The 27,232-nt window shown below is 31.6% G+C and overlaps 1 protein-coding gene across 10 annotated transcripts in view; it reads left to right on the forward strand.

The window, feature by feature from the left end:
- Positions 1 to 268: 268 nt before the first annotated feature.
- LOC132722105 (protein unc-13 homolog A-like) overlaps positions 269 to 27,232 on the forward strand; it is a gene marked incomplete at its 5' end in the record, with an annotated part of 72,586 nt that continues 45,622 nt past the window's right edge. For all 10 annotated transcript variants that reach the window (XR_009624581.1, XR_009624579.1, XR_009624580.1 and 7 more), the window contains 7 exon segments: positions 269 to 353; positions 2,764 to 2,857; positions 16,677 to 16,754; positions 18,465 to 18,684; positions 24,077 to 24,197; positions 26,298 to 26,404; positions 26,891 to 27,032. Coding sequence is in view for 7 of the 10 variants with exons in the window: in XM_060706536.1 (XP_060562519.1) it covers positions 269 to 353; positions 2,764 to 2,857; positions 16,677 to 16,754; positions 18,465 to 18,684; positions 24,077 to 24,197; positions 26,298 to 26,404; positions 26,891 to 27,032 (847 nt within the window).

Consider the following 27,232-nt stretch of genomic DNA (forward strand, 5'->3'; position numbering starts at 1 on the left):
AGCTTTTTAATTTCTGAGTGTTTGAGATGATAATTTACAATTCCCTTAAATTGCCAACCGCCAGTATAGAACAAGACTTAGGTCCTCACAATTCTATGTGGCCAGTTCAGCCAAACTCTTCACAGTTTACTGCGTTAGTTTGTCATATTGATTTTGAAATCCATGAAAATATAGAATATATATCATACTGTAAAAATTCAAAATAGTTTATTGTGTTAGAATATTGTTACAGGTTGTAATGAATGGTATTTTTTTTTCTATGTATAGACTGGAACACTGGTAGATGGTAGAAATGGTGACTTGATACGTGCACATCCTGAAGATACAAGGTCATGGACACATCATAATGGAATGTAAGTTGTATAATTCAAGTGTAATTTGTCATACTACTCAAGGTCATATTAAAGGTCATGGACACTCATAATGGAATGTAATACTACTCAAGGTCATATTTAAGTTCATGGACACATCATAATGGAATGTAAGTGGTACATTTGTATATAATACTATTCAAGGTCATATTCAAGGTCATAGACACGTCATAATAACATGCAAGTTGCACAATTGTAATTTGTATTACTAATCAAGGTCATTTTGAAGGTCATGGACACATCATAATAGCATGTTAGTTGCACATTTTTAATTTGTATTATTAATCAAGGTCATTTTCAAGTTCATTGACACATCATAATGGATGTAAGTTGTACAGTTGTTATAGGTAATGCTACTCAATGTCGTTTTTAATGTCATGGACACAGCATGAGGGAATATATGTTGTACAATTGTACTTAGGGCCATATTCAAGGTCATGGACGCATCATAATGGAATGTAAGCACTTGTAGTTCCAATGATATATTACTCAGGGTTAAGGTAATATTACTCAGGGTCAAGGTAAATGGACACAAAATTATGGAAAGTAAATATTATGAATGTATTACAGTTGAATGTCAAGCTCAAGGTCATTGTTCTATTTTACATTGTCATAGTGTATTTGAATGTAAATATATGAAGGAAGGTAAGTTAACTTAGAAAGTAGAGTGCCTGTTTTACATACCTTACAGTCACAAGTTAGTCTTAAATTGATTGCATATGTTTGATTGAAGATCAAAATATCACAGAAGCCAAAGTTTCCAAGTTTATTTGATTATGTCAGTATGCATATAATTACATAAACAGCAGAAAAAAAACTAAATAAATATAAAACCATGTCTATATATAGAGGACAATATTCAGACATTTAAAATGAAAAAAATCTGCAAAGGTTGATAATGAAATAAACTGAAAATTAAATTGAAATGGATTTTTGTGTGATTCTTAGCCCAATTTCAGTGAAAAGCCCAGGAACACTTTTTAATTTGGTCATTTTGCACACTAAAAGATAATATTCTTATAAAACAGGGTGATCAGGGAATGATCTGAAAATGTGCACACCAGTTTTTGGTCCATTAACCTTCATCAAATGATACATACATATTGAAAAAATATTTTCTGTCCAGTCATGTCAACAACAAAAAACTCAGTGGAGTCCCTTTAACCCTGATTGAAACTGGTTGGTGCAGAATCAAAGAACACATGTAAGATGATTGCCTTCCTCTAGATGACTCAAAAAATGCACTTAAGTTTAACACATTCAAAACAAAAATCAAATTTTGAGATCAAGTTGAAAGACTTTACTGTAGAGTGACATGTAATAGAACAGTTTCAGAACTTATCAGAAAGTTTACACTAGGTAAGTTAAAGGATAAAATTAGAAGACTGTTTTAAACCTTAGCGTCAAAGTCATATCATAGCCGCGTCACAACAAAACCAACATAATGCGTTTGCGACCAGCATGGATCCAGACCAGCCTGCGCGTTCGCGCAGTCTGATCAGGATCCATACTGTTCGCTATCAGTTTCTCTAATTGTAATAGAGTTTTTAAGCGAACAGCATGGATCCTGATCATACTGCTTGGATGCACAGGCTGGTCTGGATCCATGCTGGTCGCAAACCCATTACGTTGGTTTTGTAGTGACGCGGCTCATATATAAAGCTCAAATAATTCAATTTGTCAGCAATAGTAAGAATAAATAAGGGGTAGTTGAAAGATACAAAACAGGGTTGTCAGCTGGTAAGTCAATATCTCTTAGACAATTCATGTAGGTCAAATTGTGTATGAATAATATGGTTATATAGTCTTTTATGCTATTGTTGGAAAGGAAATTGTTAGTTAACAAATATGACATCATTCTTAAGGTAGGTGAATATTGAAAGAAGTGATGATGAATCATTTGAGTAAGTTACATGTGGGCAAGCAAAAATCAAAGTAGGTCATACAATAACTGAACTACGTTTTGTATATATAGTCATCTTATATCCGGCTTCCAGCCAAACCTGTGAAACTATCTTTGAAACTGCAAAAAGAAAACCTCACTTAAGATTATAAATGTATTAACAAAAGAAATATGTTGGAAGATACAATGTAAAAAAATCTTTTAATCTTTTTGGATCTTTTAATTATACAAGTGAAGTAAAACAATCATCTTGAATGTTAATTTGGTGCTTTTCAAATATGTATTAAATGCTTGATGTGACTTAATCATTTTGTTGGTTTAGTAATTAATGTTTTATTATGTTCATTATACATTTGCTGAAGAAAATGTTGCTTTAAGAAATGAAAGAACTCTTGTAATAAAAAGTCATGTATTTCTAATCTTTAAAAAGCTATTAAATGAAAATTTTATAAAAATGATCTTGATTTTTTTTTAAAATTCCATTTGTAGATTTCCTGAGCGCAATGAATTCTACACTTCCATAGACAGCATGCCTGAAATAAAACCTCCGTCGCGGAAATCTGCCATCCTTGTTAGTGACTTGGTAAGTAATATCTATATGTTCAAATTCATGTATAACCTATTTATTCCTATAATATGTTGGTAATTGTTAATGAAAACTATAAAAAAAAAAAAAACCTAAAAATTCTCAAATTTCACCTTTACAAATAGAAAAGTATTTTAATTAAGGACAAATTCTTTACATTTTAAATCAGGATATTGATGGATTTTTTCAAGAAAGCTTTCTGATTTTGAGAAGAATAATGCATTAATAGATGATATTTTCAGGGTTACAATAACTTTTGTATTCTTTTCTTTATCTCAGTTATTGTTATTGAAGTGTTTTATTTAATGGCTGAAGAATATATTTCTGATTTTACAGTGTGAAAAAATCAGATCAAAATGATGAATTTAAATCAAAATGATACATGTACATGTACACTGGTATAATAATGATAATAATAATAATAATAATAATAACTTTATTTACCGAAGGTAACACATTAAGACATATACAGATTGCAACATCTTATAGGACCATTGCACTTGAAACACATTGTTTTACACAAATATACATGTATTTTTATTTGATGATGTATTTTTACAAGGGTAACATTTAATTAATATATATTTAACATATTGTAAAATCATCCTGTGCAATATTATCACATAAGTTAGATATAAACACTGATCTGTATTATATCTCTACCTTCAATCTTTATGTCTGGTCCATGATTTTAGTAAAAACCTCTTGAAAATATAGAGCTTTAAGCGTTATAAATTTCATTACCTTTAAAGTATATGAAGGGATTATTTAATGAAATAATAACCCGCAGGGAACACTCTATCAGTTGAAGTTACTCTGGATAAATTATTACTTATGGAATATTTTTGCCAAAAATAAACACTAAATCAACTTAGTATATCATGACAGATTGACCAGAGTTATTGCCCCTGCTTTGATTTCTCCACCACTAAAGTCTGGTTTTTATGATGTTGTTAAAATTGATGAAGCTATGTAAATAAGTTTATTATGTATGTGTTTTCTTTTATTGTTTCCAACAGGTGATGAAGGTATAACATCTTTCATTGTTTTTCTGTCACTCTGTTATATTTTGTAATTGCCACATTTTCTAAGAAGACATCATCAGGGGTTTATGTGTCTAATGGAGTCATGTTGTCCACTCTCATTCAGATTGTTTACTTACACCAATATACTTAACTATCCTGTCTGTAATTACTAAGTGTTGTTTTCCCCCTTCTTTTTAAATCAGGAAAAAAGGTTTCATTCTATATTATATGATGAATTTACTCCCATTTACAGAAGAATTCTTCACATTACACCAGTAAATAACTTTTAATATATATTTTAATATATAATCATGATCGCCATGGTCATTTATTACACATCATCATCATGTCCCCTTTCATTGTGGCATCATGTTTAGTTCATTATACCCCCACAAACGAAGTTTAGGGGGGGTATATAGGAGTCAGCTTGTCGGTTGGTCGGTCGGTCGGTCCGTCGGTCGGTCCACATCATGGTTTCCAGACGATAACTAGAGTTTGGAGTGAGGTATTGTAATCAAACTTGGTATATAGCAACCTTATGTGGAAACCCCGGTTGGTATTGCATTTGGACCCCCTGGGGCCAAGGTCAAGGTCACCGTTACTAAAAATAGAAAAATGGTTTCCGGACAATAACTAAAGTTAGGAATGAGATATTGTAATCAAACTTGGTATATAGCAAGCTGATATGAAGACCCCGGTTGGTATTGCATCTGGACCCCCTGGGGCCAAGGTCAAGGTCACCGTTACTAAAAATAGAAAAATGGTTTCCGGACAATAACTAAAGTTAGGAATGAGATATTGTAATCAAACTTGGTATATAGAAAGCTGATATGAAGACCCCGGTTGGTATTGCATCTTGACCCCCTGGGGCCAAGGTCAAGGTCACCGTTACTAAAAATAGAAAAATGGTTTCCGGACAATAACTAAAGTTAGGAATGAAATATTGTAATCAAACTTGGTGTACATCAAGCTCATATGAAGACCCCGGTGAGTATTGCATCTGGACCCCCTGGGGCCAAGGTCAAGGTCACCGTTACTAAAAATAGAAAAATGGTTTCCAGACAATAACTAAAGTTAGGAATGAGATATTGTAATCAAACTTGGTATATAGAAAGCTTATATGAAGACCCCGGTTGGTATTGCTTCTGGACCCCCTGGGGCCAAGGTCAAGGTCACCGTTACTAAAAATAGAAAAATGGTTTCTAGACAATAACTAAAGTTAGGAATGAAATATTGTAATCAAACTTGGTGTACATCAAGCTCATATGAAGACCCCGGTTGGTATTGCATCTGGACCCCCTGGGGCCAAGGTCAAGGTCACCATTACTAAAAATAGAAAAATGGTTTCCGGACAATAACTAAAGTTAGGAATGAGATATTGTAATCAAACTTGGTATATAGCAAGCTTATATGAAGACCCCGGTTGGTATTGCATCTGGACCCCCTGGGGCCAAGGTCAAGGTCACAGTTACTGAAAATAAAAAATGGTTTTCGGACAATAACTAAAATTAGGAATGAGATATTGTAATCAAACTTGGTATATAGCAAGCTTATATGAAGACCCCGGTTGGTATTGCATCTGGACCCCCCTTGGGCCAAGGTCAAGGTCACCATTACTAAAAATAGAAAAATGGTTTCCGGACAATAACTAAAGTTAGGAATGAGATATTGTAATCAAACTTGGTGTTTAGCAAGGTTACATGAAGACCGCGCTTGGTATTGCATTTGGACTCCCTGGGTTCAAGGTCACAGTTAATATGTGTTTGTAAGTTATGCTGCTTTGCTTAAGAATAATTGGTCACTGGTTCTACGATGATAGACACCAGCTTGTGCCTGAAAGCAAATGCACAAAAAAGTAACCCTAATATCTTCTGTCCCATAACTTTGTAAAACATCATAAGTAATTTATTGAACAGACATTTATAAATGAAAAGATTTCATTCCTTAACTCTAGAAAATTAATTCCTTTCTTGAATAATTTGGACAAAATGATTCTATGATAGCATATAAAAGACCCAGGAAGAATGTGGGATGTGATCTAAACCTTTTGTTCTAGTTCTAGATGTTTTTATGTTGTACTAACTTTAACTATTGTTCTTTTTTTTTGTATTATTTATTTTTGTATGACAATTGTGAATGAAGGATAAGGGTCTTGTATGTACTTTATAGGTTCTTGATTTCTTGGGGATATTTTGATTGGCTATAATTTAGATAGGGTAGATTTGTGTTATAATGTAGATGGGGTAGATATGTTTTGCTGTAGACAGGATAGATTGGTTATGATGTAGAATAAAAAGATTGGATATGATGAAGATAGGATAACTTATGTGGATAGGGGGTAAATTAGTTATAATGTACATAAAGTAGATTGGTTATAATGTAGATAGGGTAGATTGGTTATGATTTAGATAAGGTATATTGGTTATCATGGGTAGATTGGTTATGATGTACAAACTGTAGATTGGTTATGATGTAGATTGGTTAATAATATGATGTACAAACAGTAGATTGGTTATGATGTACAAACAGTAGATTGGTTATGATGTACAAATGGTAGATTGGTTATGATGTAGATTGGTTAGGATGTACAAACTGTAGATTGGTTATGATGTAGATTGGTTATGATGTAGATTGGTTATGATGTAGATTGGTTATGATGTACAAACTGTAGATTGGTTATGATGTACAAATGGTAGATTGGTTATGATGTAGATTGGTTAATAATATGATGTACAAACTGTAGATTGGTTATGATGTAGATTGGTTATGATGTACAAACTGTAGATTGGTTATGATGTAGATTGGTTATGATGTACAAATGGTAGATTGGTTATGATGTAGATTGGTTAGGATATACAAACTGTAGATTGGTTATGATGTAGATTGATTAGGATGTACAAACTGTAGATTGGTTATGATGTAGATTGGTTAGGATGTACAAACTGTAGATTGGTTATGATGTAGATTGATTAGGATGTACAAACTGTAGATTGGTTATGATGTAGATTGGTTATGATGTACAAACTGTAATGATTGGTTAGAATGTACAAACTGTAGATTGGTTATGATGTAGATTGGTTAGGATGTACAAACTGTAGATTGGTTATGATGTAGATTGGTTAGGATATACAAACTGTAGATTGGTTATGATGTAGATTGGTTAGGATGTACAAACTGTAGATTGGTTATGATGTAGATTGATAATGATGTAGATTGGTTATGATGTAGATTGGTTATGATGTAGATTGGTAATGATGTAGATTGGTTATGATTTAGATTGGTAATGATGTAGATTGATTAGGATGTACAAACTGTAGATTGGTTATGATGTAGATTGGTTATGATGTACAAACTGTAGATTGGTTATGATGTACAAACTGTAGATTGGTTATAACATGTTTAGAGCAGATTGATTATGATTTATTATGATGTGGGTACTGTAGATTCATTATGATGAAGAAGAAATATAAGAACCAGTGTCATATTGGAAATTAGATAATAATTGGGATAGGAAGCTGACAGTTATTTTGACACTGCTTGTAATATTTAAGCAAAATAATTTTTGTAAAGTAAATAATTCAGTATCGTATGTAGAAGATATGTTTGTGTTATAGGTGAATTGTATGGTACATTTGCTTACAGTGAGCTAAGTGTGTAATAAAAATAATAATAATAATAATAATAGTAATAAAAATAATGGATCATAGCAGGAAATTCACATATGTATCCCAAATTGGTATTTACTTCCGACCATAATGTGGTTACCTCCTGGACTGTATAAGAGGTATGAATTGCATTTATTTTCCAATTGTGTAAATTTCAGCTTAATGGCACAGTTTTTCAGTAGAAAAATGTCAAGTTTTTATGTACCATTTTCACTGACAGCAAAAGAACGCACATTAAAACTAACTGACCTGTAGTCTGTACATAGTCTGCTTATACCAAGATATTTTTTGAAAATCAATGATGCCATATTTACACAATTATATAACCATAGATATAATTCTGATATCTTTTTCCATGTAATATTTGCCTCATACTAACAAATATGATTTGTAGTAAATTCCAATTTGGCTTACATATATCATTATACCCTTTGTGGAATGTTTGATGTCTGTGTATATGTCTGTCTGTCTGATTGAGCCTTACTTAATTATAATGTTCATGTATTTATTGTAATCAGGTCTCCTATCTTGAATAATTAACGTTAATTGATCTTGTAATAAAATCTTCTTGAAGTTTGCTGTGAGATTTCCTTTGTGTACAGTTTACTGGAAGACAGGCCTCTGTCACCAAGCCTGCCCACACTTTGTATTATTGGTTGCTCTTTTTTGCTTATTGATTCTTTAAATCCATGAACTAAACAAGAGTAATTTCTCAATTAAAATCAGAAGTAATTTAAATGGATGAAACTCAGAAATGAATGGGCCAAATCGTTATGTCTGTTCTGCAAATTGTGAAACACTCTTTATTTATGCTATTATCACATATTGATTGACAAAAACAGCTTTTTATTAAACATTTTCTGTTTTGTTTTACTTATTATTTTTATTTGAATATTCTTTTCATATATTTCATTACATATAATGTGTCTTTGTATTTTTGTAAATGTTTGACAACAGATAAAATAAAAAAAACTTTTTCTGTAAGATAGAATGTAAAATAAGATAAAATATTTGATAAGTTTGCGATAAGAGAGAATAATTAAATGAGCCACGTCATGACAAAACCAACATAATGGGTTTGCGACCAGCATGGATCCAGACCAGCCTGCGCATCCGCGCAGTCTGATCTGAGGATCCATGCTGTTCACTTACAAACCCTATACAATGTGGCCATACCACGTGACTTTTCGGGTACGGAACACGCTGATTTTTCACCCGATTCAGGTATGTTTTTTATTCACAACTTATTTATTACTCAACCGATTTTGATCAGATAAGGCGCAGAGTACCCGTAATTATATCAGCTATCCGCGGTATATCAAAATTCTGAAAAACCCTGAATGCTTTTTGAGAACATTCGAGTACAGTTTTCTTTTCATAGCCTGGGCCGAGGGGAACGGTACACACTCATTTGTCATAACAAGCAATTTCTAGCAAGTCATGTTTTTTGACACTAGTTCATAGAAAAATAAATGTTAAATCTAATATATTTACTATGTCCAATGTATCGAGTGAATGCAGTGATGTTTTAGCATATTTTCATAAAGTTATGTTGAAATGATACGGAACACACTTGTTATTTCAAAAGATACGGTACACACACAATTTCTGTCTTTGTAATAATTCTAAAATAAAATATATTAAAATTTAATTTCAATTATAATGTGAGTGATTTTCTTCATAGTTATACATTTTATTAATTTAAACGAGAACCCAGGGACCTGTTTTGCAATGTATCATAATGCTTACTTTTAATGTTTATATGTATTTGTGCACTATATTTCAAGAGATCACGCTTGAAATTTACAACCTCCATGTAATTGTCCTATTTAAAATCACATAGGCTAGAAATCGCCTGTTATGCCAAATGAGTGTGTACCGTTCCCCTCGGCCCAGGCTATGAAAAGAAAACTGTACTCGAATGTTCTCAAAAACCATTCAGGGGTTTTCAGAATTTTGATATACCGTGGATAGCTGATATAATTACGGGTACTCTGCGCCTTATCTGATCAAAATCGGTTGAGTAATAAATAAGTTGTAAATAAAAAACATACCTGAATCGGGTGAAAAATTGGCGTGTTCCGTACCCGAAAAGTCACGTGGTATGGCCACATTGCTATAGCAAGTAGAGAAACTGATAGCGAACAGCATGGATCCTGATCAGACTGCACGGATGGGCAGGCTGATCTGGATCCATGCTGGTCGCAAACGCACTATGTTGGTTTTGTCATGACGCGGTTCAAATGTTTAAATTCTTAAATATTGTGCTACTGCATGAATTAAATTTATACAAAAATCATGCCTGCATTTGTGTTGAAACATTTGTTATTGTTTTTACCCTATCCATGCAGCTTCAAAAGGTATCAGTTTTTGGTTTCTGTTTTTTTTTAGACACTTTACTGTTCTTTTATATTGAAAACAGAATCTGTGTATTTGCACTCTAGTTTATCTGTATGTAATTTAAACACAAATAGTTCAAATGTCTATTTTACACACATCTAGTTCATCTGTGGTCTAAACAAGAAAAATTAGTTGTTCATTCTGTAATCTATAGAAATAGTTTGTTTGCAATTAAAAAAAAACAAAATTGTTTTATGTATGTTAACCACAGTTTATATATAATTCATACACAAATAGTTCTTTGTGATTTGAAAACAAATAATTTCCGTTTTGATGTGCACATTGTTCTATCTTTTAGAGTTGATGACTGACATTATATTTGTGATTTATAAACAAATTAAAATTTTTCAAAATTACATATTTTGCTGCATGGGTCTTTGATTTTAAACAAAATAACTCATTCTGCTAGCAAAATTGTTTAAAAAAAGATGTAATATTAAAGATTAATGCTACAAAGTAACCTTGTGTGGTTAAGAGATCATTTGGTTGTTTTAATATTAGGTACTGAGTTGAAATCAGATTTTAAAAGAAAAAAAAATGTTATTGATTGAATGAACAAATGAATTAAGAAACAAGAGTGTAAATACTAAAGTTTAATCTAGTTTATCATTATTTTGTAGTGTTAAAATTTGCTGATAATTTAACTGGTGTTGTATATGCATTTTATCGGGTTCTTAAACCAAGGTTAAGGTCAAATAGTCTTAGAGTGAGAGTTTTTTTGTTAATTTTTGCATGTTACTATTTTTAGATCATGTGAGTTTTTAATTGCTTGAAACATTATTATATGTAGAAAATTTGTTAGGAGTAATTTTTTGTGAACAAATGAAATCACCTTAAAACTACATTTTACATAAATTGATTTCCTTACTTAATTGGACTATTTTCAAATTCTGCACACTTTATATACATGTAAAATATTTAATTTTGCTTGCCATGCCAATTATTACCAAGAAATGCCTCAAAATATTTAAGGCCATTATTAAAAGAATATTCATCTGCAGTAAGCTACTGACTTTGTTTTTCTGTATATGGGGATATAAGGGAGTGGGAGTGGAAAATTTAAGTAAGAGTAGGTAGCACAACTGCAAATCTCAATATTTTTAATGATGGGCTAATGGCCAATTCTTTTACACACACAAATATAACTGTAAGGCAAATTCCTTGACATTATTTTGTCAGAACATTAAAAAAAAACTTTTTTAAATGGCTTTTAATAAAGCTATCTTCATTTTACCATTTGATTTGTTATTTGATTTCATGTTACATGTTTTAATTTTTTACCATGGTTTTTTTTAAGTCTGAGAATTTTATAGATTATTTATTTGACTGAGAGTTTGAAGTGACTTTTATAATTATTTGTCATGCACATTTTGTAGTGCACATTTATTTAATTTTTTCTTCATATTTCATTTGATATTAGCTTTCTTTCATGCTTTTCAGTAAGTTGGGGAAATATTTAAGTCTTAGATAAATTTTAGTAGTTTGATAATGTCAGTGTTACAATATATAAAAATTTTCATTCTCAATACCTGAACAGCAAATGTGACTACCCTAATAATGAATTTTTTATGCATAATTTGAAAAGAATTTAAGATTGTAGGAATATTATCAGTTCTCAAATTGATTTGTCAGTTTGATTTTGTCATTTTATAATTATATCATCAACATGACTTTATATCATCATTCCTGTGAGGTATTATATCATCATCCCAGTGAGGTTATATATCATCATACCAGTGATGTATTATATCACCATACTAGTGAGGTATTATATCATCACACCAGTGAGGTTATATATCCTCATACCAGTTAGGTATTATATCATCATACCAGTGAGGTTATATTATCATCATACCAGTGAGGTATTATATCATCATACCAGTGAGGTATTATATCATCATACCAGTGAGGTTATATATCATCATACCAGTGAGGTTATATATCATCATACCAGTGAGACAATATATTATTATACCAGTGAGGTATTATATCATCATACCAGTGAGGTTATATATCATCATACCAGTGAGGTTATATATCATCATACCAGTGAGGTTATATATCATCACACATGTTAGGTTATATATCAAACCAGTCGGATATTATATGTTAAGTTTATATCATCATACCAGTGAGGTTTATATCATCATACCAGTGAGGCATTATATTATTACCAGTAAAATATTATATCATCATACAAATGAGGTATTAAATCATTATACCAGTGAGGTATTATATCATCATACCAATGAGGTATTATATCATCATACCAATGAGGTATTAAATCATCATACCAGTGAGGTATTATATCATCATACCAATGAGGTATTATATCATCATACCAGTGAGGTATTATATCATCATACCAATGAGGTATTATATCATCATACCAATGAGGTATTAAATCATTATACCAGTGAGGTATTATATCATCATACCAATGAGGTATTATATCATCATACCAATGAGGTATTAAATCATCATACCAGTGAGGTATTATATCATCATACCAGTGAGGTATTATATCATCATACCAATGAGGTATTAAATCATTATACCAGTGAGGTATTATATCATCATACCAGTGAGGTATTATATCATCATACCAGTGAGGTATTATATCATCACACCAGTGAGGTTATATATTATCATACCAGTGGGGTATTATATCATCATACCAGTGATGTTATGTATGATCTTACCATTGAGGTTATATATCACCATACTAGTGAGGTTATATATATCATCATATACCAGTTAGGTTATATATCATCATACCAGTGAAATATTATATCATCATATCAGTGAGGTTATATATCATCATACCAGTGAGACATTATATTATCATACCATTGAGTTATAATGTCATCATACCAGTAAGGTTATTTATCATCATACCAGTGAGGTTATTTATCATCATACCAGTGAGGTATTATATCATCATACCAGTGAGACATTATATTATCATATCATTGAGTTATAATGTCATCATACCAGTGAGGTTATATATCATTATACCAGTGAGGATATATATCATCATACCAGTGAAGTATTATATCATCATACAAGTGAGGTTATATAGCATTATACCAGTAAGGTATTATATCATCATACCAGTATGGCATTATATCATCATACCAGTGAAATATTATATCATCATACCAGTGAGGTATATATCATCATTTCATTGAGACATTGTCTCTTATGTGAGACATTATCATCATGTCTTTGTTTTGTTGTGTTGCGTTCCATTATGTCATGTTATTTTGATGTGTCCATGTAACACATTTCATTATGACAGCACATCAATGTCATTGTTTCGTTAGTACATTATGTTACATCATTTATTTTTATTTGTTATGATGTAATGAAGCATATATTCATTTATTAGGAATTTATACATGTATATTTAATTGTGCAAAGCTCAAAAACTAACATGCTTTTCAATTAATTGGTTATTTAGATTTTGAAATCTAATTTTACTTACTTGTGAATACAAGTTGTGGCTTTATACTGAAAATATGTTAAGGAAAGGAAATAAACCTGATTTCTTTTTTATGTAAGGGGTTTTATAAATTTGCCTGTGTGTATACAATGCATTCATACATATTATTATGTTAAGAAAATCATGTAGCATCTGCTGGCCCTTAAGTAAATGCACTTTGCACAAATGTTACTTGGCTGAATATGCTTTGCATGATATGACCTGTACTACCAGAGTTGCTGCCCTTGACTTGGTTAATATAAAGTACTACATGTCCCTTTATACACTAGTCTTTAACTTTTGATGAAAACAAGCCACCAAAGACTATGCAAATGTTCTTTTGAATAATACGTTAATAAATTGTTTCTATATTAGACTATTATGACCTTAACTTGAAGTTTTATACAGTGCTCATATCATAAGTGTATGTCAAAAAGTTTTAAACGCTAACACAATTATTTTTTGGGATGAGATTTATACACAGTAGCTTTAGTTTCTATAATTATTGAACTAGTAACCCAAGAGTTTCAGCCCTTAAATTAGTCAAATTTAAGACATTTTTTGTGCAGCTCTATATAGTTAAATGACAGGTTGTTACCAAACTTTTAACAAGTGTTTATATGGTAACAATAAGTTCCAGCATACAAACATCAAAACTTAAAAATCTGAACATTTAAATTAAGCTTGTCTGCTTTATATAAACGAGAAAATTAACTTATGTAACTATATAATTTATCAAAGTGTTTGTTATTTGGAATTTATATGTTCTATTTTACAAGTATATTCAATTGCATCTGTAAACAGAAACATATTTATGCTTCCGATACCATACTTTAAAACTTGCTTTTACTTTAACACTTTGCATTCAAAGCCAGAAATTTATTATTTTCAATTTTGATGGAAGCAAAACAAAATAATGCCAAGTTTTTTATTAAGATAGAAATAAGGTTTGAAACCATAAAAAATAATAACCATTTATATTGAAAGCAAATTCTTAACAAAGCTTAATTATCAAACAAATGAACAGTTTACTACCTACAACATGTTGGGGATAATTTGTTTAACAAACAAATAACCTTTAGATTAATAAGATACATTCCCTATACAGGTTACTGGGAGGAGAGGGGGGGGGGGGGCAGCACTAATAATGTTTTGTATCCTATTAAACTTTCGCTTGGGTCAAAATAAATTTGTGCATAAAAACTAAAAAAGGTCAAGGCAGAGGCTCCCCTGTAATTTTTCCCTCAATAAAAGAGGGCAAAAAATCAACTTAATAGAGCTGGTGTCAATTTCTTAACAACGTCTTAGTTTTTAAAATGTTTATTTTATAAAATTTATTTCAGTAAAAGGAAAATTATTTTTACACAAGGAAGAAAAAAAAAAAGTAATATATTATTAGGTTGATAATTTTATATAGACTGCAGGGTAGTATAATTGTTTACGTTTATAGTAACATTGCCTGGCTTCATTATTAATTGCCACTTATCATAAAGGTTATTTTTTGGTAATAATAGTATAATGTCCACCTTTCAGGATGGTAGTATAGAAATAGGAAGAATAGTGAGAAACCTTTGTGGATTGAAAACCTTGTAAAACCTCTTTGACTAATTTACACTAAAATGTACAATGTTTCCATTTGATAACTTTACTAGCTATGATGTGATTTGTACTAAGTTTTAGACTTTGCCCTATTTTCTTAGTCCAATGACAAGACTTAAAAAATTTCTCATTGCCTATTTCCTATTTGTCTGTAGAAACTTACATTTAACATAAGTTTTGTATGTACCTAGATAAACTGTTCTTAGCAGGCCTTTGAAAGACTAAGTCAGTTGAACACTATTACATGAATAAGAAAAAAAATTAACAATTTAAAAATCTACAGTCTGTCCTACATCCTCCTTCAATCTGTTTAAATCATTGATTTAATATTATTATCCTCATTCTATTAAGTACTTCACAAATGTAAGACAATCTTAAGCATTTACTTAAAGCAGAATAAATATTGATCTTTGCCCAACTTTTTTGTCCAATTTTTATATTTTAAAATTTCTGACCATCCTTTTCCCATGAACTGTCTTCAGCAGTCTTTAATTAAGCAGTAAATGTGGCCTCTTTCTGGATAAACAACTCATAGCACATACAAAATGTAGGTAATTTTTTCAAAAAATATTTAAACAGCTATAGTTGGTCCCTTATAATTTCCAACAGAACTTAAAAGAAAAAAAAACTGACTGCATTATGTGTAGCTGTTTAAAGTATTTAATTTTTACTTATAAGCCTCAAACTGGCTTAGTCATAGTCTCTCTTTTTGTATGTGCATGCTATTTGTCCAAATAGGACACAACATTAGAATAAATGCTTTGTAAGACAGTACATTGGAAAGAGACTGTGAGTCATCTTGTTCATTGGATGAAAAAGATTAGGACAAAAGACTGGTTTCTTTGGTATTTTATCAAAATTGTTGTTTATGTAATTGAGACTGTGTGTTAGCACTTTCTGTATCACAAATGTATAAGCTATGACAAAGTTCATTAATTAGTACCAATTATCATGGGCAGTGTTTCATCAATTATCATGGACAATGTACTTTTTATAAAGAAATTTTGTTTGGTCAGTATTTCTTTTAATTTGTTTACTTGTAAGTTACTTGTGTCATTTTTGTAGTGATAATGTCAATTGGATACCTGTACATTTTAAAGATTTTTTTTTTGCTCCAAATTAATTATAATGTAAGTGTGTATATACAAATTAATTGTAGCTGCATTATAAAATTATATTTGTAAGGTATTTACCGAAAATAATTTTGTTTCCAGGGGGCATTAGTGAATTTTCACCATTTTCTACAACATTTTGACAAAATATTTATCACATGAAACTTGGTTGTTCTAAATGGGTTTTCATTTTTTTTACCAAAACTTTATTTTTCAGTTATTGCATGTTATTTTTTTCTTAGCAGTTTGACTTGATATGATTAACATTAAAAATTTTAATTGATATTCTTTTTGAATCATACTCATTATGTAATATATATTGGATGCTTAAGTGGCAAGATAAATTAATCTGTTTAATGTACAATATTATTACAGACAAAAGATGTGTTCTTTTTTCAGTTACATAATTCAGAGTTGTCTTCCCCTTATCTGATTATGACCCAGTTATGGGTCTTCTGTAACAACTATTTTTGACAATGTAGAATTGCATTATTTCTAAGTTAAAGGTTTATGTTCTTGGATGATTTTCAGACGATGCAAGCAAGTAAAAGGAATGCTGGAGTGCCGTCTGCTATGGTTGCTAGGCAATCACTGAATGATGAAGAATTGGTAGGTTGTAAAACAATAACTATATTAATAAAGATTTGTGAAAATATTTACATTTACAAAATTGAGGCATTTTAAAACATTGGATTCCAAAGAAACAAGTTTACAATAGAATGGGAGAGAATAAGTTTTCATTCCGTGCTAATAGTAAATACACATACCCAGTTACCCCTGACAACGGCAGAAATTATTGTGCTCTCTTATTCCAAGTAGATTCTACAGGTTAAGCATGGTAATATTTAGTCATTTATGTTATTTAGTGATGTTACAATGAATCATATTCTCGGACTATATTTTGGTTGAACTAAAATTAAAATACAGTATTTTAAATAAAATATTTAATATTTGTGCTGTAACTGTAACAAGATTACAAGGTAAGTATGAAGATCACATAATGATTGGAAATATATTGATGTGCAAACGTTTATTTGTAAAATAGTGTATAATGCATTATGTATTTCATGTTTGAGTTTTAGCTAGACTTTTTCAAAGAAAAAAAAAAGCTATTTCTACAGTCATGTTGACAATGCCATTGCTGTTGCAAAAGCCATCATTATTTAATTTCTCAATGGATTGACTTCATTCTTGGACACAACAACCCTTTGGACAAGACCTTTTATGGGGTTAAGTTGACCAGACTGAACTGACCTTTACTCAAATGACCTTTATCTTCAAGGTTAAATATTTGATGTTTGCTTGAATTTTCTATAATTGACTGTAAATCTGTTATTTATGAATGGAATTTGAATTGTCTTCAAAATTGGACACAACAATCCTTAGAACAAGACCTATAAAGACCCAATCAATTATGACCTCCACTGATCAGTGACTTTGAAATTGTAGGTCAAATTATTTAATTTTTCTTGATTTTGCTATGATTGGTTATAACTTTTTTATATATATGAATGAAATCTCTTCATACTTGAGCACATCTACCTAAAACAATGTCTTAAAATTGATCAAACCCAATTTGACATGGACTGATAAATGACCTTGACCATAAAGGTCAAATTATTGTAAATTCCATTTTTTTGCTATAATTGGCTATGACTTTGTCTTCATACTTGAGCACAAGAACCTATGGAACAAGACATAAAAGAAGATTTTATTGAACTTGACATTGACCTTAATTTGCTCTTGACACAAAAGGTCAAAATAATGAATTGCACTACAATTGGCCATATCTTTGTAATTTATTTATGGATTTTATGTATACTTGGGCAAAAAGAAAATTATAACAGAACTGTCATGTAAAGTATTTCAGATATGACCTTGACCTTTATATGAACTTGACTGTCAAAGTCTTATATTGAATTTAGCCAAGATTGTCATAACTTGTTTTGGTTAATTCTTGGACAAAAAAAGCTCTTATGACAAAACTGAAGTAAGAGAAAGTCAAGTATGGACCCAATCTGGCGGTGGCTCTTTTTTTTGTTTTTTTGATGTAATGAAAGTTCTCTAATAACCTTTTACTGTCCATTGGTGGTTCTATTCTGTTGCCTGCTAATGTGCTTGAAATAATGCACAGAGGGGCAAGTGAGGTCTTCCTTTACTTTTAATACTGGAATTACAAACAGATCAAACTGGTGCCATTTTGGCCATTACAACAATTGTCAGTGTGACTAAAAATACCATCTAAACATTTACCTTTTCTACAAAATTGATATTATGTTTCAATTATTTTAAACTTATTTTATTATATTTCTTCTGTAGAAAATGCATGTTTACAAGAAAACTCTGCAAGCTTTGATATATCCGATATCAAGCACAACACCTCACAATTTCTATGTATGGACAGCTACATCTCCTACTTACTGCTTCGAATGTGAGGGACTATTGTGGGGCCTGGCTAGACAAGGTGTTCGCTGTACGGAATGTGGAGTGAAATGTCACGAGAAATGCAAGGATCTGCTCAATGCTGACTGTTTACAAAGTAAGATATTAACAACAAGTTGTTGTTTCCTCATACAGTCATATATTCTCCATATGAAATAAATTAGCAATTTTAGTTATATATTTACAGAAATAGACAAAAAAAGACCCATGCTAAGGGAGTGAATTAACTAATCCTTATATCCTTGTACTTTATAAAGTAATACAGTTGTAAACATTCCTGTCCTGATATTACTAGAAAATAAACCATCAATGGAACTTTGTAAAAAAAAAAAAAAAACACAGTTCAAAAACACTGTTGCTTTTAATTCATCTGGAAAAATTTGATTATATAGCATGGAATAGATGTTTTAGCTTTTTATGCTCCCTGAAGGGTGAGCATATAGTCGCCGCTTTGTGTGTTCGTCTGTCCGTCCATCTGCTATTCTTGTCCAGAACATAACTGTGAAACAACAAGAGGTATCAACATGAAACTTTGTAGGTAGATAGATCTCATTGAGTAGAAGTGTAGTGCAAACAAACCATAACTCTGTCTTGCCTAATTTTGGAGTTATTGCCCTTTGTTCATTTTACACTTTGAACTTAACTCCAAAACTGTTAGAGATATCAACATGAAACTTTGTAGGTAGATAGATCTCATTGAGTAGAAGTGCATTGTTAAAGAACCATAACTCTGACTTGCCTAATTTTGGAGTTATTGCCCTTTGTTCATTTTCACACTTTGAACTTTGTCCGGACATAACTCTAAAACTATAAGAGATATCAACATGAAACTCTGTAGGTAGATAGATCTCGTTGAGTAGAAGTGTATTGCAAAAGAACCATAACTCTGTCTTGCCTATTTTTGGAGTTATTGCCTTTTGTTCAGTTTCACACTTTGAACTTTGTCTGTGACATTATTCTTAAACTATATGAGATATCTACATGAAACTTTGTAGGTAAGATAGATCTTATTGGGTAGAAGTGCAGTGCAAAGGAACCATTATTCTTCCTTGCCTTATTTTGGAGTTATTGTCCTTTGTTTATTTTTACACTTTGAACTTTGTCTGGGACATAACTCTGAAACTATAAGAGATATCAACATGAAACTTTGTAGGTAGATAGATCTCATTGGGTAGAAGTGCAGTGCAAAAGAACCATAACTCTGTCTTGCCTAATTTTGGAGTTATTGCCCTTTGTTCATTTTTACACTTTGAACTTTGTCCGGGACATAACTCTGAAACCATAAGAGGTATCAACATGAAACTTTGTAGGTAGATTGATCTCATTAAATAGAAGTGCAGTGCAAAAGAACCTTAACTCTGCCTTGCTTAATTTTGGAGTTATTGCCCTTTGTTCATTTTTACACTTTGAACTTTGTCTGTGACATAACTCTGACACTACTAGAGGTATACTTTCCTCTCCAAAACCTACATGGGGAGCATCATCTGGTTCAACCAGTTCTTATTTTATTCTGCTATTATAAATATTTGCTGTGCTTTTATGATTTTTATTTCCGTCATGCTTGGAGCTTATTTTTCTTTTTTCTTATCTTAAATCCTGTTTTATATTTACTTAATGATACTTGCAGTATATTGTAGTACTGTTTATTATAACTTAATTAATTTTATGTCAGCAAGAAGTATTGAAATTTACCACTGATATCTTGCTTTCTAAGATTTGCTTATTGTCCAGTTTTGCTTGCATCCTTAAACAAATGGCATGTTTTAAATAGTTGAATTAGAAAAATATTTTGTAATTATCTAGACTTCACCTTATTTTTTATTTGTATTAATACATCTACATTTATATGGGTATAACTCCATTCAGAATTGCTTCCTCAATGGCCAAGTGGTTAAGTTTACTCACATTAAATAGCTTCCAGCACTGATTATCATACCAGACTTTGAAACATGTCACAGAAAGATGGCCTCAAGGCAGTTAAATGGAGATAAATGCTTCTATCAAGTTACCTGTATAATTATTTGTCTGTGTGACTTAAAACCAATTTAAAATAGAGAAGTCAATGTAGAATATGATACTGTAATATATACCAGTAGTTATTTTAAGAGAGACATTGTGTCTGACACCATTAGTTCTCTATCCAATAAGAATAAGTTTATTATGAATTGATTTTTTGTGGGAATTTGAATGGGAACTATAATGTATTATGAATAAAAAGTTAATGTTTGTACAGGATGGTTAGTCTGATGTATTATCCATTTGCCCAATAACACTGATCAGATTTCTTGACCAGTTGTTCTGTAAGACTGGTAAGATTCATTGCTCAGTTGTTCAATAACACTAAATATATTTCTTGTCCTGTTGTTCTGTAACACTGATAAGATTTATTGCTGAGTTGTTAAATAACAATCAAAAAATTTATTGCCCAGTTGTTCAGTTACAGTGGTAAATTTTACTGCCCAGTTGTTCAATAAGACTGGTGATATTTGTTGTCCAGTTGTTCAATAACTCTGGTACGATTTATTGCCCAGTTGTTCAATAACACTGGTTCGATTTATTGCCCAGTTGTTCAATAACACTGAAAAGATTCATTGCCCAGTTGTTCAATAACACTGAAAAGATTCATTGCCCAGTTGTTCAGTAACACTGAAATAATTTATTGCCCAGTTGTTCAATTACACAAGATTTTTTTTGCCCAGTTGCTCAGTTACACTGGTATGATTTATTGCCCAGTTATTCAATAACTGTGATAAGATTTATTGTCCAGTTGTTCAATTACATTGAAGATTTTTTTTTGCCCAGTTGCCCTGGGTAACACTGAGAAGATTTATTGCCCAGTTGTTCAATTACACTGGTAAGATGTATTTCCCAGTTGCCCTGGGTAACACTGGGAAGACTTATTGTCCAGTTTAATTCTCAATAACACTGGTAATATTTATTGCCAAGCTGTTATCTAGACATGTAATATTGATTACCCAGTTGTTCAGGAACACTATGAAGATTTATTGCACTTTGTTTTTATTTCTCTAAAGTTCTACTCAAAAGAGAGGCAAACAATTAAACAAACAATTAAACTATCACCTTGGTTTTGTGAGAGCCAGTGTTTAAAAAAAAAGAGTATGCCACAGGTAAATTTTCATACAACCAAAACTGTTTATTTTCTTCTTTAGTTTTTATTTTAACTAATTTTAGGCTCTCTATAAATGCATGTGCTTTATTTTTACGTTTGTTTATTTTTACTTCTGTAAAGTTCTTGTTTATTTTTACTTCTGTAAAGTTCTTGGCAGAAAAAAATATAGAGATAGTGAGTATATAGTATATAACAGTGTCCTTGCTCTCCATGGTGTTATATTTCCTGTATTGCTTGTAGTTTACATTGTTTTGTCTTTTATAATATGAGCCGCGTCATGACAAAACCAACGTAATGCGTTTGCGACCAGCATGGATCAAGACCAGCCTGCACATCCGCGCAGTCTGATCAGGATCCATGCTGTTGGCTTACAGACCCTATAACAAGTAGAGAAACTGATAGCGAACAGCATGGATCCTGATCAGACTGCGCGGATGCGCAGGCTGGTCTAGATCCATGCTGGTCGCAAACGCACTATGTTGGTTTTGTCGTGACACGGCTCATTTGTTGCATTTTCCTGGGAACAGTCAGCTTATGAAATATTATGTATTTGTAGTAAATGCATATGACTTGACAAGTAATATACTTAAGTTACGAAATTACCTATGCAATAACAAGTGCTATGTTTTAAAGGTCTCACAGTCATGTCCTTCAGAATAACAAGTGATCGAGATTTGAAATAAAAGTACCTCTTACATAATGATTGACCTGTGAGTTTGAAAATTACTTTTAAGACATAATTATGAAATAGACCATTAAGATTACTTATTGACCGTTAAGATAACAACTGGCCTTTCATAATTATTTAGCATGATTGTGACTTTTAACTGATATTTTAAGGTAAAAAGTGACCTTTATTAGTTCTTTATAGTAATTATTTTTATAGCAAAATAAGCGGATAATTGGGAGCAAAGACATTAGACTTTAGTTATTTAACAAAGATAACTTTGTGGCTAGCTCTTTATGGGTTATATTATGCAGAATTGGAGAGATGGCAACTAAGTGACTGGTTAATATTTATGATTGCTAACTATGTCTTGTGCGTACAGTAATGAACAGTAGGATACTGGAAGTTGCTCCCAATGACATAGCTGGACTAATTTATGAGATGATCCTATACATTTTAACTTGGCTGTTCAAAGAATATGGGGCTGTCCAAGGGGTCAGCATCAGTAACAGTTCTCATGCAACTTCTTGTACAAATTTTAATGTATCATCAATCACTGTTTGCTTATTACCTCAGTGTTTCTTGATAATTGTTTACAGAGTGTGATAAAAAACCTTAAAATACTGGTCTTTTGCTTTGTTTTCTTCAAAATTAGTAAAAGGTCATTAATTTTAAAAGTTTTCGGTTACTCCACTGGTCACTCATTTTGTTTTCTTATAAATTAGTAAAAGGTCATTATTTTAAAAGTTTTCGGTTACTTACTGGTCACTCATTGGACACTAGAAGTTAAAATCATATGAATGTGTAAGGTAAAACAACAGATGCAGTTTGTTGTTTGAAATTATTTGAAAAAAAAGAAGATATTGTATTGTTTTTGCCAAAAGGTAAAAGGTTATTTATGTGATTTCACTATTTGACAAAAAAAATTGAAAAATTAGAAAGAAAAAAAACATTTAGTTTCTTAATTGTTATTAATATAGTAATTGTGTGTAAGAGGAACAGTAATGTTGTTTTGAAATAGTGAAGTTTGAGACAAGGTGAATTTATTGTATTTGATGTTGTTCTGTGAAGAAGTTGCTTTGTGTTGTTGATACCTTTGATATTACTGAATGCACTGCAGCCATATTTTCTTTAAAATTCCAAAGATTAATTAAAAAGAAATTATTCAGTTTTGTGAATTTATATCATAATTTTAGGTTATATCAATAAGCGTATAAAAGATTGTGTTTTAGGTTTTATAATACAAGGTATTTTATTCCAAGCTATGTTAAGCCCGACTTAAACAAAATATATACATAGACATTATTAATTTACATGTGATTTACAATTATACCTTCTTTCATGATTTAAGAATTTCAGCCCTTACAAACCTAATATATCTTAAATGGACATGTCTTGTTTTCAGTCTAGACAAAACTATTTAATATCATTTTAAGGGAAATTTTCACAAAATAATCTGACTGAATAGAAAACAGTGCTGAGCATGATAAAACAAGATAGCAAGGCTATGGCAGGAGATCTGGCATGGGTAGAGTCAGTAGTTGCCAGCAGGCTATGTTACAGGTTCAAAAGTACAGTTACGTTTTTATACAAAGAGAGTTTTAAAGGTAATTAAAGCTAACAAGATTGGGATAGGTTTATATGTATTTTACCGGTAACAAATTGTGATGTTATTTGTTTGTATTTAAACAGGAGCTGCAGAGAAGAGTTCTAAGCATGGTGCTGAAGATAAAACACATAACATTATAAAGGCAATGAGAGATCGAATGAAACTGAGGGAACGTAATAAACCAGATATATTTGAACTCATCAGGTACATAACTCAATTTCCGAGGGATCACCCTTTTTCCAGATTTTCATAACACAAGGCATGGGAGCGCCAAGTGTGATCTGAAAACCAAATACAACTCCTATTATAGGCCTTTTATTATGTACCTTCAAAACAACTTTTCACAACACATGGCATAGGAGTGCCAAGTGTGATCTGTTGTAGTAAAATCAATAACAGTCAAAAACAACTCGTATAATAAGCCTTTTATTATAAACCTTCAAACTACATATTCCACTATAACATAATTGGCATAAAGCATTCAGGCTTTTTCTGGATTGCACTGGGTGGGGTATCCGTGGATGAGTGGTTCAGGTTGTTGCCTTCAAACCACTTCCCCCTCAGTGCTGTGGGTTCGAATCCCAAAAGGGGCTTTGGATTCTTGCATGTGAGGAAGCGATCCAGCTAGCTTATTGAATGTTGATGGTTCTACTCAGGAGCCTGTTGGTGTCTGAAATATTGCATGGAAGGGCAACTGAGGTTTAATAATATTGCAACAGTAAAGCTGGAATGTTGCCTTATGGGCTATACTGTGTTGGTGTAACGTAAAACCCAACCAAAAAAAGATGGATCACACTGCAATGTAATCCTGATGGGTTGTAATTTTGCAGTATGATACATGCATTAAATAACAAAAAAGTGAAGGTTTATTATAAAAATAGTTTCTTTGACAATGTTGTTTAGATTGCTAACATTCAATCACTTGCTATTCACAGCAATGGTCATTTAACTAGCCAATGATTCTAACCATATGCTTATGCCTGAAAATATACCTACAGAGGCACCTCGGGTATTATTATCCCCCGCCGAAAAAGGCGGCGGGGGATATAGAAATAGTCTTCGTCCGTCCGACCTTCCGTCCTTTCCGTCCGACATTTTTGTCCGGAGCAATATCTCTAAAAGTATTTGAGTAATCAACTTGAAACTTCATAGGTGGATAGACCTCATTGAGGAAGAGTGCAGTGCATAAGAATGATAACTCTACCCTGCATAATTTTTGAGTTATTGCCTTTTGTTATTTTTCAAAATTAATTTTTGTCCAGAGCATAACTCAAAAAGCCTTTGAGATATCAAAATGAAACTTCATAGGTGCATAGATCTCACTCAGGAGGTGTGCAGTGCACAAGAATGATAACTCTACCTTTCATAATTTTAGAGTTATTGTCCTTTGTTATTTTTCATACCTAATTTTCACCCAATTGGAGTATAACTCAAAAGTGTTTGAGATGTCAACATGAAATGTCATAGGTGGATAGATTTTATTGAGGAGGAATGCTGTGCACAAGAATGATAACTCTTCCCTGTACAATTTTTGAGTTATTGCCCTTTGTTCTTTTTCATACTATTTTGTCGGGAGCTTATCTCAAAAAGTATTTGAGGTATCAACTTGAAACTTCATAGGTGGATGGATCTCATTGAGGAAGAGTGCAGTGCACAAGAATGATAACTCTACCCTGCATAATTGTTTAGTTATTGCCCTTTTTTTATTTTTCAAAATTAATTTTTGTCCAGAGCATAACTAAAAAGGCCTTTGAGATATCATTATGAAACTTCATAGGTGCATAGATCTAACTCAGGAGGTGTGCAGTGCACAAGAATGATAACTCTACCTTTTATAATTTTTGAGTTATTGCCCTTTGTTATTTTTCATACTTCATTTTTCAATTCAATTTTTTTCTCAAAAAGTATTTTAGGTATCAACTTGAAACTTCATAGGTGGATAGATTTTACTGAGGAGGGATGCAACACACAAGAATGATAACCTACCCTGCATTATTTTTCAGTTATTGCCCTTTGTTATTTTCAGCCATCAGTATTCACATAGGTTTCAAATCTGTAATCACTATAGCCATCAGTTTTCATTACCAAAAGACCTCTTAAACTGTACTACATATACATTCTTCCAATGAGCAAACACATTCGGCGGGGGATGGCCATGTTGACATGGCTCTTGTTCCTTTAGAAGTAAATTTAAAACTCACGTTTTGACTTCAACAGTGTCAAAGTGGCATAAAAGAACAAAAGAAAGATGTTTACAGAGTAAAGAATGTTAATTCATTGTATTATGATATATTTATCTACCAGCCAAGTGTTCAGTGTTGACAAGAAATCACATTCAGGTCACATGAAAGCTGTCAAACAGAGTGTATTAGATGGTACTTCCAAGTGGTCAGCCAAAATAGCAATAACAGGTCAGTTATAATGTACATTTAAGATAAATTGACTCAAATTAGATAATAAATATGTGATTTGATACAAAAAGTTGCTGGTTGTTTATATGCTGTTTCACAAGGTACATGAAGTTTTCAGTTTTCAATTTCATGAATTTCAGCAGTGCTGTTAAAATAATGATATTTATATTTTGCTTGGTTGATTTGAGATCAAAGTAAGATAAATTCAAATATAGCTGGTGTAAAGAATTATGATAGGCACTATATCAAAGTCAGATTTATTTACATACAATTTTAATGTAAAATCGTGTGTAAACTTTATACCCCCAGAACCTGAGGGGGGGAGGGGTATATATTCACTCTTGTCTGTCTGTCTGTAATGATGGCCATCTGCAAACTGACAAAATAGCAGAATGTGTTTTGGGGGGTGGGGGTTTGTGTTCTGTTCTCAAGTTTTGCTAGTATCATGATTGTAGTTATGTTAACATTTCACATGGACTATTTCAGTAATATGTGCCCAAGGGTTAATAGGAAAGGATAAAACAGGAACCAGTGATCCCTATGTTACAGTACAAGTTGGTAAAGTGAAGAAAAGAACTAAAACTGTTCCTCAAGATCTAAATCCAGAATGGCATGAAAAATTCTATTTGTAAGTATTTGATTGGTTTCTGTTTTGTTGATTTTATTGATGTGTAAAACTCTGGAAAATTCAACATCTCACTTACTTCCCTTTATAATACCATCGAATTTTCAGTTTTAACAGTGTTGCAAATTCGGTCTTTGATTTCTGTTATTTCTTGCTTTTTTTAAAAAGATTGTAAGAATTTTCTGCCTGAATAATACTAAGTT

Source organism: Ruditapes philippinarum, unplaced genomic scaffold, assembly GCF_026571515.1.
Source record: "Ruditapes philippinarum isolate M1 unplaced genomic scaffold, ASM2657151v2 ctg3098_1_1_1_1, whole genome shotgun sequence".
NCBI classification, from domain to species: Eukaryota; Metazoa; Mollusca; class Bivalvia; order Venerida; family Veneridae; genus Ruditapes; species Ruditapes philippinarum.